Here is a 14,154-nt window from a genome sequence, read left to right as displayed (position 1 = left end):
AGAGCAGCTGGATCACTGGGCAGGTCTGCAACCACAATGCACGTGGTAAGTGGTTAGGAGTCAGCCCTGCATGGCCCTCTGCTGGGATTGAGTGGCCAGTGGGGCCTGATGCTAGAGGCTCTGGAATTTGGATTGGTCCTGGTTCGTGCAGGCTGGGGAGGTGTCAAAGAAGGCTTTCTGGAGCAGGTGGATATCAGCTGGCCTTGAAAGATAGGCAGAGTGTGGTCATGGGTCATGCATGGGCTGAGAAGGGGCTCCCACTGCATCAGAGGCCAAGGTGCTGGATCTGCCAGATGCCCATCTCCTGGCAGGGTGCTGTTGGGATGATTCAGAGTTGACCTTTGGCATTCCAGGGCAGCAGTACCCAGGGCGCTCCTCGGGGTAGAAAACCTTAGTCTTATCAGATATGAGCCAGAAGAATGTGAGCTCTCTACTGGAAAGTTGAGTCTGGAAAGCCTTGAATGAATGCTAGAAAAGCCTCAGCTTGCGGGGGTGGGTGGGCAGAGACTATGGGAGCTGCACCGCTGCGGCCTTCTCTGCACCTGGGATCACGGCAGGAGGGCACCAAAAACACCCCTGGGCTGTGGAGAGAGCAGAAGCTGATCCCCAGAGTAGTCCAATTGCTCGAGACTTCTTTGTCATTTCATATTCTCCAGGGCCATTCTTCAGGAGCTGTGGCTTCACTGTGAGTGGGAGTTCTGGCCTGGTTCGTCTTCCAAGAAGTTAAATTTGTTTCTGTAATATTCAAGCTAAGAAGTGTTTATTTTTCTCTTTGGTGCATAACTTAGAAGCAGCAAGTATTTTCTAGCTGCACTGTCACAGTTCAGTTCTGCTCCTAGAACAACTGAGATGAGTCTTAGTTCAGAGGAGATCTGTTTCACAGGTGAGAGGCAAGTGAAGATTAAGAGAGTTTAATTGCACAGGAAATCACAGAATGAAAAACAGTATCACCTACCTTGGCGCTGTTCAAATCATGGTTCTGCAAACATTTACCCCAAACATCCACTATGACCTTCCTTGGAGGCTCTGCTAACAGGGGCCTTCTATAGACAAACACAGGCCTCCTCTTTTTTGCAGAGAAGGAGACAAAAGTTTGCACTGTGCTGAAGATTCCGAGTAAATTTTCTAAGCCTGTCAGACTTGTCTCCATCAAAATGAATCCGTGTGGGCTGAAAACAGAGCTGCAGCTGCCACATAGCAAAGTGTGCTTCTTTCCTTGCACCCTGCTTCACGAGCACAGGGGCCTCTATGTCGGGAGGGATGAAGAGGGTAGATGGATGCTGTGGAAGAATATGGTGGGTCCAGCAGGCAGGAGCCTAAGGGAACGCAAGGGCCCCGAGCCACGGAGCCAGTCACTGAAAGAGGCTGAGTCCGTCATCTGTGAGAAGGGCTCAAAGTGAGCTGTGGCAAGGGGCTTCTCCAATTAGAAGATGGATTGTTGGTTTCAATGGTGCGGGAGTCACATGGGTTAGGCTGCAGCTGCTCGTGGTTATCTTTTTACCTTTTCAAGATTGGGCTTCACCTTCCTAACACCTGAGTCCTAATCTCCCTGGACCTCACCCGGGGAGGCAGGTGCAGGCAGGCTCTCCAGGGAGCAGCACCAAGGTGTGCAGTGGAGAGGCTTGTGGTGGGAGTGATGCCTGTGAACCAGCCGTGGAGACTGTGGGCTTGGGCAGGAGGGGCCTTCAGGATGCAGGGCAACCTCTGGGCACCTCTAAGCCCAGGGTGCTGGTGGGAAGAACTGGTCTGGGTGGGAAAGGCCAGGCCTGTGCCTCTGACTGGCCTGGTTAGTAGCTAGGGCCGCCCCAGGGAGAGCGGGCTGTGGCTCTAGCACCAAAGGCTGTCAGTGGCCATGCTCCTCACAGTGGGGCAGCCAGTCTAAGTGGGCTGCTTGTGGGACACGGGGCTGTGGTAGCAGAAACTGCACACACTTGGTTGACTCTTACCCTCAGGTAGGTTCAGGCAGGACTTCATCAGTCTGAAAATCTGCCTGTCAAATATCCCTGACAGTTCCCTAGCGGCACGCCGCCCCCCCCACAGTGTGTGTGAGCACATTCACCAATGCCATCCTTTCCAATGATCCTCTCTGCTCCCACCTTGGGGTCCCCCGTGTCCAGCCAGGCATCTTCACCTGGTCTAAGGTCCTTGTCCTGGCAGGCCCCACTGACTCCCACTTGACCGGCGCATGCCGGTTCCCAAGGAGTTCCTCGACACAGGGGAAGAGCCCCGGGGCTGAGTGGCAAAGCCTCTCTGGGTCTCTCTCACAACTCAGTCATGGCTGGGCTGGAGACAGGCAGGGTGGGGGGTGCACAGCCCCCAGCTGGGGAGCTCCTCATCGTAGAGGTCCTCTTGCCCTCTGCCTGCAGGATCCTGGTGGTGGGCAGCATCCCCAGCTCAGCCGACACTACCAAGTCTGAATTCTGTGCAGATGCCAGCTGGGCTCTCTGTAGCCTTGGGAAGAAGGGGTCCACATACTGAACACCCACTGCCCATGTATGTGCCGCTTGAACCCTTCATGGATCAAACACAGCACTGATGTGGGGCCCACAGATGCGGGCAGACAAATAGACAGACAGATGTGGGCGTGGCTGAGGGCAGCTCTGCTGGGTGGTGGTAAGGGGCTTGGCAGCGTATCTGCACAAGGGGGTGGGAGGTCACAGGGATGGGAGATGCACTAGCTTGGACAGTGACCTGGGCTCCGTTGTGTCCCCTCAAAACTCATATGTTGGAGTCCTAATCCCCAGGCCTCAGAATGTGACTATTTGGAGATAGAATCCTTAAAGAGGTAGTTAAGTTAAAATGAGGTCACCAGGGTGGGCCTGATCCTAGATGGCTATGTCCTTATTAGAAGATTGGGACACGTATGTGGGAAACTCAGGAAGAGGGCAGCTGCCCGCAAGCCAAGGAGAGACCTCAGAAGAACCCGTCCTGCTGACATCTGATCTGGGACTTCCAGTCTCCAGAACAGTGGGAAGTACAATTCTGTTGTTTAAGCCACCCAGTCTGTGATGTTTGTTACAGCAGCCTGGGCAAAAAAATACAGGCAACTCCTCAAGAGGCCACTGTCCAGATGGGTGTGTTTTGGGTGTTTGGCCTCTTGGGGAGCCACTCGGACCTGGACTTTGACTCTGGCCTGTTGTGGACCAGCTCTGTCATCAGGCAAAGTACTGGTTCTCCGAGCCTCAGTTTCCCCATCTGTAGAATGGGAAGGTTAGAGCCCATATCCCCCTTGAGGACTGTGGTGGGGCTTCAGAGGGAGGGCTTGTGACAGTGTCTGCTACATACTGGCAGTGTAGGGGCCTCCGGACACACGGGCTGCCCTCCCGTTCTTTTCTAGGACCAATCACCTTCCCCTCCAGAGAGAAGACCTGAGTTTCATTTTCCCAAGACCAAAATACAATCTGATTGATGCTACCCAGGTGAGTGGTGGGTACCAGGAATCCCAATCAAGGTCTGTGGAGAGGGCGGACAAGGCCTTCTCAGTCCCAGAACCTCACACCTGGAAAACTGGGAAGGCTACACCTCCATTTCCTTTTCAGACTAGCAGCCAGCAAAGCTAGTTATGCCAGAAGGCGTGTGTTGAGAGTGGAGTGTGTAGCAGTTGAGACTACCAACCTGGGATTTGGGCAGAGCTGGAGCATAATTGAGATTTGTACCAGCTGTGTGACCTGGGACGATTTATTTCCTAACCTCTTTGAGCCTTGGCCTTCCCTCTGGGACATGGGGATCACAAGGATACAGACCCCTGAGACCATGGTACGGATGAAGATGACATCATAGAATGTTCCATGATTGGCAGAAGCCTCCCTCCGTGCCACACCGCTCTATCAGTGCCCCTCATCCTCAATGTGAGGAAGGGGCATAACTGGGGACTGAAAAGGGAGAACCCCAGACTGAATCTTCTGCTGCCAGCACCCTATGGTCAAGATGACCTTCTCGGCCCATTAGAAACAAGGCCCTGCCTTACATACCCCGCCACAGGCAATACTCAGCAGTGGCCATCTGAGTGACTGAAGGAGAGCGCTGTGGCCGCTCACTGATCCCCTTTAGGAAGGGAGACCATCACCCAGGTGTGAGGTTCCTAGGGAGCACCACCTCCATCTCTCCCAAAACTGACAGAGCTGTGCGGGCAGGAACCTGCCACCCACGCAAGCACCAGGTATATGTGCACATGGGGCCAGATGCAGCTTTCGCGAAGGGTTGATGGAAGCCTAAGAACTGGAAGAGTGTCCCAAGAAGCTGGAAGAATGAATGAAGCTCCCAGGAGAGTTGGAGCGGAAACCGAGTCTCCCTCGAGGTTGCTGCTCCAGCCTGAGCAGCCTCTCCCACCACAAACGCATGCTGTTGGACTTGGGTGGTCTATGGCCTTGGTCCCTTCCCTAGGCCCCTGGCCCGTGGCCTTGGTTCTGCCCCTGCACTGTCTCCAGTGAGGTTGTGCACTTCTCCAGCCCTGCCCTTTCCTCGTCTTTGTTTCCCAAGGGCCCACTCTAGCACTTGTACACAATAGGTGCTCAGCAGTGCTTGTCAAACTTCCCTGGCATTCGCGAGGGGGTATGGAATGCCTGCCCCATGCATTGCACCTCTGGCTTTATTCCACAGTGATGCTGAGTGACCGAGAATGAATAAACCTGCAGATAACTAAATTAAAGCCCAAACCTCCCCCCCTGCAGACTCTGATAGGCCTTGTCCAACCTCTTTTCAAATGCAGTCCTCTCCTAATTCACGGGGAAGGAGTGGAAGGAACCATACTTTTTCTGTGAGCAGCCCTGCCCTGTGGGTCTGATTTCTTGCCCACAGCTTACACAGTGGAGGGCACGTGGTCCCCAGCCTCATTTAGACCACTGTCTGGGAAAGGATGGCAAGGCTGCTGGTGATGCCTGTGCCCCACCCGGTTAGACCCTGATCCTCACCCACAGTGGTGTAGCTGGGGAAGGAGGCTCGGTCACCACCCAGCAGACTTGAGTCCCCACCTACCATGACCTGGCTGACTTGGGCTCATGCCCCTCCCGTGGGGCCCTGTCTCTGTCCTCTGTGGATGAAACCCACAGCCCTTTCTGGATCAGAGGATTTCTGGGAGTCAGTGATTGAGTGACCCTGAAAGCTTTCTCTACAAAGCCCCAGGCCACCTCCAGTGGGAAGCTCTGTCTATTTCACTGCTCCCGTTTGGCTGGAATCGGCGCACTGCTGGTGAAGGCAGGTGGAGGTGTGCACAGGGCAGCTGAAGCGATGTTCGACTCCACAGGCTTCTTGCAGGGCTCAGAGGAGGGGGTGGCTCCCTCGTTCCCTCTCTCCGCTTCCCCTTCCTCTCTTCAGCTAAACTATGATGGCGGTGTTCAGGGAAGCCCTTTCATAGGTCTGTGAGTGGATTCCAAGCATACTTGGCAGGCTCCACCTGGGTGGTTCCTAATTCAGAGCCACTTTTCAAAATGTGAATGTTCGTGTTGTGAGTAACCAAGCCAGGTGGCATAATGCAGGGTTTCTTAGCATTGCTGATGTTTGGGGTCGTCTAGCTCTCTGTTGTGGGGATCATCCTGGGCATTGTAGGATGTTGAGCAGCATCCCTGACTCTCTCCATAAGTGGGATAGTTGTGATAACAAAAAATGTCTCCCCAAACCTTCACAAGTATCCCCTATGAGTGGGTGCAAAGCTGACTCTGGTTGCTGATTCCATTTGCTGTCAGACCTCGGTTATCCCTGAGCGTAGGTGGCCCCCGGCTTCATGTTCTCCTAGCCTGTGCCTTCCACATCAACCACTGCAATCACCACTTTCTTGTGAACTGGACTCAGATGAGGCCTTGGGGTGGGGGTCGCGGGGAGGTTCCTTTCATGCCTGAAATGCTGCACCTGCTCCAGGGGAAGCCACAGATTAGGGGAGGGCATTTGGAAGAAGCCTGACATCCCCAGCTTCTCTCCTGGTGCAAATCATCCTGGTGCCACATATTCCCCAAAGGGGATGTTCAGTGCAAGGGGGAACAAAGCCAGGCACCCTCTGTGCTGGGGTCTCAGCGGGGCGAGACTCAGTGAGTGCTGTGGCCATCTTGCAACCGTGATTGTGGGGCACCTGCCTCACTGCCCCTTGGCTGAGCCCAAGGCAGGGTTTGTCACCCAGGGGTGTTGAGGAAAGCAACCTTTAGAGTTCCATTTCAGATGCGGCACAGGACTGCTGAGAATATGAAGCAGACCAGTTTGCAATGCACTCTTCAAATTTAAGGTATGTATTATTTTTAAAGCACCTATTGTTTGAGAATCCACACACACCAGATGGAGAGTTGGTTTAGAACACCTGAACAGCTGGATTCTTCTCTTGGAGTAATAACAAAGTTTTACATTTAATTCCTCCCCATTATTCCATTGTGAACTAAAAGGAAGGGCAAGTGAGCCTGCTCTCTTTTCTACGTTAAAGATTGTAGCGGGACAGTGACCATCCCTTGTCGCTAATGACTGAAGAACGTCTTGAGAGAATAATGGAAGACTCACTCACTGTGCTAAGCAGGAGAGGTCTCCCAGCTCCTCATCGGCCCTTCCGCCAATTCAGCCCTCAGCAAGTCAGAGCCCACCTTAGCAGATTCTTTCTACTTAGCAGGAACACTTCATCAGCCAATTCAGTAGAAAAATAGATGCTGCTCAAAATGTGCCAACTCTATCCAGGGAATGAAGACAGTAGCTCAGGTGAGTTAGGGGAACTGAGACCATCTTGTTCCACCTGCAAATCTTGAATGGTTTAATAAAATAGTTGGAACCCAAATATGGATGTTTTGGCTTATATAGACAACAGATTCAAATCATTGTCCATTTTTTGGCTGAGTCATGAGTTGGACTCAGGTGTCCTAAGGTATCATAAGCAAAGGCCAACGAGAATGGAGAGCGCTGGCTTAGAGCTGGAGGAGATGGTTCAGATACCGTGATTTTGTGTCACCTCTCTCTCTTAAATGTCTTATTGCTATCTCTGTCTATGTATATTCATATTTGCCCCCGAATGACCTGGTTTCAGTAAACAGCAAAGCGCAGTCGCCTAGACGTAGTAGGAGGTGCAGGGGATGTGCCCTCCAGGACCTATCTGGCACCTCCCAGAGCACCTCGTTTTCACTCAGCCTTGACTGACTGAGTGTAGGCCCGGGTGCTGAATTCTCTCTGTCTGGGGCACGCGCAGCCCTGGGCTCATTCTGTACTAGAGCAAAGGACATGAGGGTGACGGAGGAGACTGACAACATGCTCAGCTGAGGGGACACTTGTCTCGCAGTCTGGAGCCCAGATCCGCCACTTTGGCCCCTGCATTGATGGGACGGGTGCAGTGGCACTGAGAAGCCAGGTCTGATGCCAGGGCAGCCACAGCACTTGTCCTGGATTGGAGCAGAGGCAGAAATCTCAAGAATAGGTCAAGGCAAATATTCAGATCTAATCTGAGAACTGTGTGCCTGTGGCTCCTCGTTGTGATATTTGGACACAGCATGGTGACTGTAGGTACACATTAGGCAATGGAGTTGCCTGCAATGCAAGTCAGAGAGGGCCTTGGTCAGAATCAGGACAAAGACATTGTCCTTGTCGTTCCTAATGGCTTTAGCGCTGTGATGGGAAGGCCTGGAAGCGGATGCTCCAGTTGTGTTGGAGTATGTGAGGAGCACACGAGCCTGCCCCAAGAGCCTGCCTCAAGAGCCCTGGGAACCAGCCTGCCTTGGGAGCCCTGCACACCAGCCCGTCCTGGGACCCCACCCTGGGAGCTCTGCCCACAAGCCCGCCCTGGGACCCCACCCTGGGAGCCCTGTGCACGAGCCTGCCCTGGGAACCCTGGGTATGAGCCTGCCCTGGGAGCCCAGTGAAGCTCTCGTGGATTCAGCCCTCGGCATTCTTCATTCTCTCCTGTGGAGCCTCCAGCATGTGCAGCTGTAGGCACTGCGGTGGGTCTGTGGCCTCTGCTGGACAGAAGTGACCAGAGGCAGCTGTCAACAGTGCCTAGAGGCCCTTCAGGCCGCCCTCGGGCCAGCGTGAGAGGCTCACAGTGGGCATCCTGGAGCGGATGGGGTCAGTGTCCTCAGTGTGAAGGCCAGGACTCAGCCCTGCCTGCATGCTGTTGTCCTTGGGCCTTGAAAGCTTTCCTGAAGAAAGCTGTCCTACTCCATGGGCTTTCAAAACCAAACCAAACCAAACAGCAGCAGCAGGACCAGCAACAAAACCCAAAGGAATGAGCCCTTGACCTTTCTTCTGGAGTAGAGGCTGGTTTCGCCTCAAGCAAATACAGTTTTCCCTGCAGCATGAACCGGCCCTCTCCCGTTGTTTGGGTTTGGAAAGCCAAGCCCAGCCCCACCCACTGGGAATGTCTCCAGTCTGGTGCTTCTGCATGGAGTCACCCACATTCACACCCATCTGCTGCTTTTCTACCTGGTAGATTTGGGCAAATACTTAGAGCCCTCAGGGTCTTCCCCTGCCCAGGGGGGGTCATCCTGTTATGCATACCTGCCTGGAACTCCATCCCAGCCATCCCCATCCCCTCTTGCATGGGGCAGCTGTACTCAACCTTCTCATTTCCCGGGACCCTGTTCTGGGGACCTTGTTCTGGGGACCTTGTTCTGAGGCCCCAGGCCATGCCCATCCCTCACTCCTGTGGGAAGGTGAAGTCGCCCCTGTGGTCCTGAGTCCTGCTGCGCCTTAAATGCAGGGTCAACAGATCCTGCCCCTTCTGCCCTCTCCCCACAGGGAACTTTGACTCTTCCCTGTGAGGCTCAGGCGGTTGACAAATTCATTACTCAGTGGACATGCTTGTTTGGCAGGGAGCCCACAGTCTGAAGACCTGCTGTGTCTTGGTCTAGCATCCACCGTTACTTTCAAAGATGAGCAGACTATTCAGACAAGAGCGTCAGGGGAGCGAAGCCCCCACCCCTTGGACAGCCAAGCTCACTCTGAAGAGCAGGGAAGAACTTCCAGGAGGTCATGGGGGTGGGGACAGCACAGCCACAGCCTGATGCCATTGATCCCAGTGTTATCAGCACAAAGCAGAGGCAAGGAGGCATCCCTAGATCGGAGGTGGGGTGGCCGTGATTTCCGAGGGTTCGGCCTCAGCTCAGGCTATGGAGGGACAGTTAATGGCCTATTGGCAAATTGGATCAACAGATGTCAGCACCGATGGCAACTAATGCAGGTAGACTTTGAGGGGAAGAGGGAAGCACAAAAACGTCATGAGGATAGGCATTTCAGCCGGTCCACTAGGAGCCTCTGAGGGATGCTATAAACCTCAGGGGTCAGATCCTGAACTCAGGCCACAGCTCTGGAGGGCGGCTTTGGCCATGATCTCAGTGCAGGCTCCACTTGACATTGGTATCCAGGGCATGGGAGCGGCAATTGGTAAGCAGGAAGATTGCTCCACTGGTCATTTTAAATCCATAGGCTACTGCAGAGGGCAGGGCCACCTGTAGAGCTGGCTGAGTTTGAGGGAAGCCCTGTTCCAGCTCTGCAGGGGCCGGTCCTGGTGTCAGGGGGCCTGGTTCCTGGTTAGCTGTGTGGTCTGTCTGTGGCAGCTGCAGATGGCATGGTGATCAATGATGGGTCCTCCCCTACCATGTTCTCCTCAGAACTCACTATAGTTCCCTGGGAATAGTTGGGGTATGACACCTGGTCAAGTCAGTTGGGACACTTGCTGAAGCTGGGGATGCCTGGGGAGGTGGGGGTCCCTGCGGAAGTGGGGATGCCTTGGGAGGTGGGCGTACCTAGGGAGTGGGGGTAGCTGGGGAGGTAGGGATGCCTTGGGAGGTGGAGGTGCCTGGGGAGATGGGGACGCCCAGGAAGGTGGGGGTACCTGGGGAGGCGGGGATGCCTGGGGAGGTGTGGCTACCTGGAGAGGTGGGAGTACCTGGGATATAGGGATGCCTTGGGAGGTGGGGGGATGCCTGGGAAGGCAGGGACACCTGGGGAGGAGGTGGGGACACCTCCCTGCTGGGACTATTGGGAGGATGAGGCGAGGTCATGTGTGCCTGGCATAGCTGTGCTTAGTGGATGCCACGTGGGCCTAACAACAATGATGCAGGTTTAGGGAGGTGCAGGTCGCTCCGACACACTCAGAAGATGGCTCAGCTGACAGCAGTCACTAACACAGCCACCGACGATGACCTTCAGTCACTTTCCCTGCCACCAAGGCCAAGCCAGTTGCAGGGCTGTCACACACTATGCCTAGCTGCCAGGTGAGCTGCTGGGCCTCATGGCTGCCTTCAGCTGGCCCTGTCCCCTGTGCCCACTATTAGCATTTACACCCATAGGTAAAGCCCTTGAGAAAGACATGGCAGAGCTTGACAACTTAGATAGGGCCAAACCCCTGGGAACTGAGGCTTTTCCATCTGGAAATAGAGGCTGGAATAAGATGGGTAGTTGGTCTAGCAGAGGTAAAGTACCTGGCACTAAGGGCCTGGCTTAGGGTGACTGTGACATTATAGACAGAAATGATGGGTGTGGATGTACAGACAGGTTCTACTTCTTTACCACATCCAAAGGTATGCGCCTTTGGGGAGCCTTTGAACTTGAAATGGATCATTTCAGGACAAGTACAGCTCTGCAGGGGCCGGTCCTGGTGTCAGGGGGCCTGGTTCCTGGTTAGCTGTGTGGTCTGTCTGTGGCAGCTGCAGATGACATGGTGACCATTTGACACAATGGCTTGTGATAAATGAACCCTGAGAGATGGAGGGACACAGACCAGCCATGGAATAGCCCATCAAGGACATGATAGTAACTATGACCACCTGCTCCTGCCAGGAGCCATGGTCTGTGCCTAGCGCCTTCCCCAGCAACCCCACAAAATGGGCCTTATTGATTATCCTCTCCTAGAGACCTAGAGACGAAGCTCAGAGAGGTATAGACATTTTTTTTTTTTTTTTTAATGAAGTCTTGCTCTGTCGGGCCCAGGCTGGAGTGCAGTGGTGCAATCTCAGCTCACTGTAACCTCGCCTCCCAGGTTCAAGCGATTCTCCTGCCTCAGCCTCCCGAGTAGCTGGGATTACAGGCACGCACCACCACGCCCTGCTAATTTTTTGTATATTTAGTAGAAACAGGGGTTTCACCATGCTGGTCAGGCTGGTCTCGAACTCCTGACCTCGTGATTCACCCACCTTGGCCTCCCAAAGTGCTGGGATTACAGGCGTGAGCCACTGTGCCCGACCGAGGTGTAAACCTTTACCCAAGATCACAGAGCTAGAAAGTAGCACAGCTGGATTCAAATCCAGGTTGGTTTGAGCCTAAACCTATGCCCTCCATGGCTGGTGACTCTAACTCCTACAAGGGTGTTGGCTGGCTTCCCTATCTACTTCTTAGGGTTAAAATCCTATAGTCCCTGTGAACCATCCAGTAGAGACACATGCTAGATGGATCTCACATTTGACCCGGGAAGACAGTGCTAATAATTTTCAGAATATTAAATGTTCAAGGTCAAGAAGGACAGTGTCAGGAAGAAGGATCAAACCCGTAGTCCTTATTCCAGGGCAGTGGTTCTCAACCTTGGCTTCACGTTGCAGTTACTAGGCCACATCTTGACCAATCAAGTCAGCCTGGGGCTGACCCAGGCCTCAGGAATTTGCCAAGTGCTGCAGGCGGAGCCACTGTCCTGGAGAGGGGGGTCTCTGCGTCCACTGAGGGGATTAGGACGATCATATTTATTGGTGGAAACTGAAGCGGCAGGGACTTCGGTTCTCCTAGAGAACCCCCTACTATTTCATAGGTGGAGGCCTGGGTGGTTCTGCAGTTCCTTAAACCACAGGGGAAAGTATAAATGAAACCCAACGACAGCTATTCATCAGAAAGAAAAGTCTTAAGCGAAAACGCTAAAAGATAATTTTTTGTTAAGTAATGAACACTCGTAAAACAGCAATGAAATGGTATTAAAATGTCTGTGATTACTTATTTCTCAGCATTCGTCTGGTAACTTAAGCAGCATGAAGCAAGAGTTGCACTTTAAAAAATGACAAGAAAATAGCTATTCATTTAGTCGACAGAGTAAGGCCCATCTCGTTTCCAGGATCACTAGTTTCTGCTTATGACGGGGTGAGCATCCGCCAGCGCGGTGATTGGGAGGCGCCCCTGTGTCTTTACGCTGAGGCAGTGCCCACGGCTGCAGTGCCTTGAGTTTCTGGAGCAACCGTGGGGCTCTTTCTTGAGGAGTCTTGGGAGGGGCGGTGGCCTGCCTCCCCATCCTAGATCAGTGAGGTCCCAAGAGTGCGTATTGCTGCGGGGTAGCTGTGGAGTGAGACACGTTCTGGAGTGGCTCGACATCTTGAGGCTGGGGTGGTGTGAAGGGAAAGGAACAGGGGCAGGTCCCGGGCTGGCTCTGCTTCCAGGGTCAGGCCAATGGGTCTGCAGAGCAGTGCAGCGGGGCTCCTGCCAGCCATGGTGTCACCTCTTTCTTCCCAGCCCCATTCTCATCTTGCAGGGAAGGCATGTGGACTCAGGAGGGGCACAAAGGACTCCAGCAGGGCCACAGACAGAAGAGTGATGTGTCCCTTGTCCTCTGCCTATTGCACCGTGTTCCATAAAAAATAAACACTTTTTTGGACTGTTTGTATATTGCTCATGCGGCGGCACTCTGGGCACTGGCAGGCTGCAGAGAGCTGCGCTGCCATTCATCCACCAGAATCCATCCAGAGACAGCCTTGCGGGCTGGGATCTTTGGAGCTTTCCTTTGGAAGGATTAGCAGTGCCCGTCTGTCTGGTGCTCTACACAGTGCTGTGAACATGAAATTAAAGGATAAAAACAAAAGAAATTCATGGGTAGGAAATCCCAGGGCTTCGTGGCGTCTTTTGGCGATCATTTGTACTGTACAGCATCATGCGGTATGTCTGCTTCCTCCACGTCCACACAGACCTGGCCCCGGGCGCTCCCCCTTCGTTCGCAGGAAGCTCACAGGTGGTTGTTCTTGGAGAGGTAGGCGATGAGGGCCACGGCCACGCCCACATAGACGCCAGTCCCAATGGTGATGGACAGCACTGCCAGGAACAGGGCCCGCCGGGAGCTGGTGCTGGCCTGGTGCAAGTCCCCCTTGGCCACGGCTTTGTTGGTCTGCAGAGTTGGAGAAGAAAAAGGAAGTCATGGTAAGCAAGTTGGAACAAGCAGTGAATGGAGGGCTCATCTATGGCTGCTGATTCAGAAAAAGGCATTGTCGATGCAGAGAAGGCTGAGGGGGAAACCGTGCTCACACCTGCTATGACCAGGGCAGTTCTCTAACTGCAAGAAACGAATGTGGGGCTGGGATCTGCTGCTGTTCCCCCACATCGCAGGGAAGACAGACTTCCTTTCTACTTGGCCCCAAGGGAATAAGAGAAAGCTGGGAGTAGCTCAACTGAGTTCCACCAGTGTGGGGTCTGGGATCTCCAGCACCAGTATTGAGGGATGGCCTAGATATGACTCCTCCAGTGCCGCTCTTTCTACCCAAGAACGGTGTGCTCATTTAGTTGAATAACTCGTAATTTTCTAAAGCATATTTCTACCTATCTGTTGAATCTCTGCTACCCACTGGAGGTGTGCAGAAGGCAATGACAGCTCTCATTTCCCCGAGAGAAACTCCGGCATAAGATCATGAAACCCACTGGAGGACGCCTGAGACCTTCCTCCTCAGCTGCCTTGCCTGCCATGGCCATGAGTCATTCACTTCCCGACCGTCCCCACCCTGGACATGGCTGGCGTTAGTAAAATTCATCCATCAATAAAATCATTTGATATAAAACTAACAGCTATATTCCTTAGTGCTCAATGACATAACCAGGTGTTGGTGTAATCAAATTCATGATTCTTGGGGTCATGAGGAGATAGAAACACGGAGGTTTTGGAGGCCACCATGGAGGCACCACCAGAGTAAAATGGCTCATTTGGCAGATGGGGTGGGAAGCTACCAAGGCACTGAGCCCCGGGAGCCCACGTGATGCTGAGGAGGGTCGACCCCAAGCCACTGGCGGGCCCCCTGTGGTCAGGACTACCTTGGCAGAATGTCCTAGCTCACTCTCATGGCCGTCTCTACAAAGCCAGATTTCTACCGGGTTCCGTTTCCACCTAAGGTCAGTGACATTCCTAGGTTTTATACGTGAGTATGGGAGTCGGCATGTCGTTCGCTCAAACACACCAACTGAAACATACCAACACCTCTTCAGTGGACCAGAAAGGCTCACACTCAGATGACTCATGACGTGAAC

General features: G+C 53.5%; 1 protein-coding gene across 2 annotated transcripts in view; it reads right to left on the bottom strand.

The window, feature by feature from the left end:
- Positions 1–11,842: 11,842 nt before the first annotated feature.
- Positions 11,843–14,154, bottom strand: part of SYNDIG1 (synapse differentiation inducing 1) — a 128,996-nt gene continuing 126,684 nt past the window's right edge. For both annotated transcript variants that reach the window (XM_011968505.1, XM_011968504.1), the window contains one exon: positions 11,843–13,027. In XM_011968505.1, the coding sequence (XP_011823895.1) occupies positions 12,869–13,027 (159 nt within the window). In that variant the 3' untranslated portion in view covers positions 11,843–12,868. The remainder of the gene's footprint in view (positions 13,028–14,154) is intronic.

The sequence above is a fragment of the Mandrillus leucophaeus genome, unplaced genomic scaffold, assembly GCF_000951045.1.
Source record: "Mandrillus leucophaeus isolate KB7577 unplaced genomic scaffold, Mleu.le_1.0 Scaffold846, whole genome shotgun sequence".
Taxonomy (NCBI): domain Eukaryota; kingdom Metazoa; phylum Chordata; class Mammalia; order Primates; family Cercopithecidae; genus Mandrillus; species Mandrillus leucophaeus.
This window is presented reverse-complemented; position numbering and strand designations above follow the sequence as displayed.